Below are 4,761 nucleotides of genomic sequence, written 5' to 3'. Positions count from 1 at the left end.
CTTCCTTCCTTCCTTCCTTCTTTCCTTCCTTCCTTCCTTCCTTCCTTTCCTCTCTCCCTCCCTCCTTCCCTTCCTCCCTCCCTCCCTTCCTTCCTTCTTTCCTTCCTTCCTTCCTTTCCTTCCTTTCTTCCTTCCTTCCTTCCTTCTTTCCTTCCTTCCTTCCTCTCTTCCTCTTTCTTTCCCTCCCTCTCCTTCCCTCTCCTTCTCCTTCCTTCTCCCCCTTCCCTCTCCCTCTTCCCCTCCTCCCCCCTCCCTTTTCCCCTCCTCCCCCCTCTCTCCATCAGTACTATGGCTAGAACTCAAGGCCTCACTAACTCAGCACAAGGCTGCACTCTACCCCTTAAGCCACAGCTCTACTGTTTCTGGCTTTTATTCTGGTTAATTGGATGTAAGAATCTCTAGGATTTTCCTCTCTGGATTGACTTTGAACCTCAGTCCTCATAGTTGAGCCTCCTGAGCAGCTAAGATTACAGGTGTGAGCCACTAGTACCTGACAAACAATACATTTTTTTAATGTGCTGGTTCTGGGGCTTGAAGTTAGGGCCTGGGCTCACTCCCTGGGTTTATTGTTGTGATAATAATAATAATTATTATTATTATATTGCTCAAGGCTAGCACTCTACCACTTGAGCCAGGGCTCTACTTCCAGCTTTTTTGCCCATTAATTGTAGATAAAAGTCTCATGATTTTCCTGCCAGGCTGGATTCCAAGATCCTCAGATCTCAGACTCCTGAGTAGCTAGGAAGTAACCCCCTTCTTCTATGCAGTGTGTTTGAAGGTCTGTCGGTCAGTACTCACGTGGAGCCAGGCTCCAGCCACCCACCGGTACCGCTGGCAATCCTCACGCCAACACTGCCTCTGGAAGGGAGGCCTTGTAGAGCCATTGCAGGCCTCCTCCGACACACGACCCATGCCCCTCAGCCTGCAGTACACGTCTCTGCGTTGAACTCCAGGCCCACAGGTCACAGAGCACTGCAAAGAAGCCCAGAGGAGCCGGACACTGCTGACAAATGTCAAATCACACACACACACACACACACACACACACACACAATCAAGGTAGAGCCTTTAGATACTCATGTCTGAGCCACTACTAGGGTTTGAATTCACAATCATGTGCTCTCACTTGACAGTTTTTGCTCAAGGCTGGCACTCTACCACTTGAGCCATATACCACCACTAATGTTTTCTTGCAAGTTAACTGAGCTTTTCTGCCCAGACTTGCTTCAAATTCTAATCCTCAGATCTCAGCCTCTTGAGTCAGTAGGATTACAGCTGTGAGCCACCAGCACCAGCTACAAGGAACTTCGAAATATATATTTGGAGTAGGAATCATGGAGGCTTGAACTCAGAGCCTGGGCACTGTCCCTGAGCTCTTTTGCTCAAGGCTAGTTCTCTACCACTTTGAGCCACAGCTCCACTTCCAGTTTTGGGCTGGTTAATTGTTCGTAAGAGTCTCCTGGACTTTCCTGCCTCTGCTGGCTTTGAGCCTTGATCTTCAGACCTCAGCTTCCTGAGTAGCTAGGATAATAGACATTTCTAAGCTGCTGGCTTAAAAATTCCATAGGTTCTGGGGAGGGGGGAGGCTGGGAAGGGATGTGAAGGGTAAACCAAAGGAGGAGGCTGCAATGCTTGGTAAGAAATGTATGCATTATCCTGCCCATGTAATTGTAACCCTTCTGTACAGTATATTCACAAATAAAATAAAAACAAAAAATAAAAAAAAAGAATTAAAAGGAAAAAAAATTCCATAGGTTCTGTAACAGCAACCTGCAATGGTTGATGCCATGCGTCTCAGGTCAGGACAGCATGTTGCCAAAGAAATATTGAGATGTGCAATGATCACAATGAAATCATTATGACAGCAAGCTCTGTTGGCTCAAACAGACCTGGGTTCAAATCCCTGCTCCCCAACATTTCCAGGCCACTCATTTACAAAAGATACTTATTTTGTCATTTGCATAATGAATGCAATAATTGTACAGTTGTAAGAAATAAGTCTGTTAGATGAAGTCAGGAAGTGAATTCCTTGTCTACCTCCTCCATCCCCCCCCCCCGCATTTTTTTGTCCACTTCTCTTACTGAAATTTAATTATTTCTGCCTTGGAAAGTTCATTGACACATATCCCAAATTGGAATATTAGTTAAGTGAACAACTGAAAAGCCATCTTCAATACCAAGAAAGATAATAAAGAACATCAGAATACAAATTCAAAACTTTACAAGCTACAAATAATTGAGAAACATAAGTTGTCCAGCCCTAGGTAGAAAAGCTTTCTCATCTGTCTCTGAGGCCTAGCCTGCCTAATACAAGAGAATATTCCTTACCTGGGAATGAAGATCAAGAGATGTGGGGGTCTTGGTTGGAGGATTTGGAGCCTGACAAATATTAAAATGTGGCCAGGCACTGGTAGCTCATACCTGTAATGTTAACTATTCAGGAGGCTAAGATCTGAGGATGGTGGCTTGAAGCTATCCTGGGTAGGAACATTCAAGAGACTCTTATCTCCAGTTAATCACCAAATAAACTGGATGTGTAGCTATGGCTCAAGTGGCAGAGTACCAGCCATGAGCAAAAAAGCCCAGGGATATCACCCTGAGTTCAAGGCCCTGTGTTCAAGACCCAGAAATGGCAGCAAATACATACATACATACACACATACATATGTATGATGTATTGTATACATTTGGGTGTTTGTGAGAGTTCTTTCCTTTCCACTTGAGCCATGTCATCAGACTCGTGTTGGTTGTTTTTAAGGCAAGAGTTTTGGTTGGGCAGACTTGGTGTGGGCTTTGACCTTCCTAACTGTGCTTTTCTGTGTCACTGGGGATGACAGGCAAATGCCACCATGCCCAGCTGTGGATTGCGATGGAATATTTCAAAATTGTGTTTGCTGGGCCCATGAACTCTCCCAACTCCCAAAGATCTCGACCTCCCAAATATGATTACAGGCTTGGGCCACCATGCATGACAGAAATGTTTCAGAGTGTAGTAATAGCAATTGATGTATGTGGCAACAAAGAAATGTGAAAGCAAATACAAATGGAAAGGGTAGCATTGATCCAAATGCTTTGTACTCATAAACTGACATGTTAAATTGAAACCCCTTTGGATAATTACCTAAAAAATAAGAAAGAAATAAACATTCAGCCTGTGATTTTGATTTTTTTCAAGTATGGGGTATTTCAATGGAGGCATTGGGTCATATATTTGTGAGGTTCAGAAGCTTGTATCACCTTTGATTTGATCTTAAGAATTGAGAGAAAAATCATGAGCATAAATAAGGGAATAAAAGCTAATTCCTTCTGGCTTAGCTCTGGATGGAATGGGGTTAAGTAGGATTCTTTTGATCTCTTTCCAAATTACCAGGCAGGAAGATTCATTTCCCTTTGCATAACAATTTTCTACTTGATCAACAGTTAACTTAACAGATGGAGCCTGAGACATGTGTTAGCCTTGAATTTACAACTGTTGCTGGAATACCAAAAGCATTAACTGAGACAAACATTCTCCTCTTGCTCGTAGGAAATGTGTGCATGTGGGGGTTCATTTATTTTTCTTTTTAAATGATTTAAGTATTTAATTTGCTTCTAAATATATATATATATATGGACCCAGAAGACAAGTAGATTTATATAGCAATGTCTGCTCAGCTTAGCAGCTAGTTACTGTAAAACGTATTATTAAAGATTTGTATTTAAAAAGAGTTATCCAATACCCAATGGGGGTAAAGTGCTCCTTTAAAACTCATCTGAGCTGGATACCAGTAGCTCGTGTCTATAATTCAGCTATGTAGGAGGCAGAGATATAAAGATCACTGTTCAAAGCCAGTCCAGGAAAGGAAAGTTCTTGAGACTCTTATCTCCAATGAACCACTAAAAGGCCAGATGCGAAGCTGTGGCTCAAAGGATCAAGTGCTAGCCTAGACCCTGAGTTCAAGTCCTCAGAACCTGTGCATGCACACACACACAAACACACACAAACACACACACACACACACACACACATCCTCATCAGCACTCCTCTATGTTACAAAATACACCAAATGAGTCTTTCCATTTACAACATCACATAAAATCGCACTAAAATGAAATTATTCTGTACTGAATGATTCTATTAAAACATTAACATGTATATAATTGGAAGAAGAAAGCAGAACATGGTGATTGGTGCCTCTCTAAAATTACACTTCTGCTGAATGCATGATTACATGTAATACAGCCATAGCCTGCAGTAGTTCGCTTCCTGTGGGCATTTTTTTTTAAAGACTGAATCAAAAGCAGAGAGTTCTGTCAGAGACTTGGGAGACCATGGGTAAATAAAGTAAACTGAGTAAATGGAGCTAATTTCTGTGACAAGGAAAACACAGTTGCAAGAGAAGAAAAGCAGATCTGTCTAAAGACCTCTTGCAGAGTCTTTGAATGTTTAGATCTGTACTTTTGAAACCTTTGAAAGAATGCATTCCTTTCATGGATCTCATATAATTTTCATATTTGGTTCAACTTGCTGGCCAAGTCAACTTGTTGGCACAGATGATAGAACCATTATTCTGAGGATGAAGGTCTAGAGCCAGAATGTGTCCTTCATAAGTATCAGTGACAAAGCATCAGCAAGACACAACAGCTACTAGTTTAAGTCTAAGTCAAGCAGAAAAGGTCAGATAACTTGATGTTAGGAAAATGAACCCTAAGATATGTATTCAAATGTTTTTTTTCTTTCATGCGATTGTTTCTAACACATTTATAAGATTATTTCTTTGT

The 4,761-nt window shown here is 41.8% G+C and overlaps 1 protein-coding gene across 1 annotated transcript in view; it reads right to left on the bottom strand.

Annotated features, from left to right (window-relative positions):
• Nucleotides 1-4,761, bottom strand: part of Adamts20 (ADAM metallopeptidase with thrombospondin type 1 motif, 20) — a 108,433-nt gene that overhangs the window by 22,158 nt on the left and 81,514 nt on the right. Inside the window, exon 29 of the mRNA XM_013018720.1 lies at nucleotides 799-972. Within this exon, the coding sequence (XP_012874174.1) occupies nucleotides 799-972 (174 nt within the window). The remainder of the gene's footprint in view (nucleotides 1-798; nucleotides 973-4,761) is intronic.

The sequence above is a fragment of the Dipodomys ordii genome, unplaced genomic scaffold (assembly GCF_000151885.1).
Source record: "Dipodomys ordii isolate 6190 unplaced genomic scaffold, Dord_2.0 Scaffold42, whole genome shotgun sequence".
Classification (NCBI taxonomy): domain Eukaryota; kingdom Metazoa; phylum Chordata; class Mammalia; order Rodentia; family Heteromyidae; genus Dipodomys; species Dipodomys ordii.
This window is presented reverse-complemented; position numbering and strand designations above follow the sequence as displayed.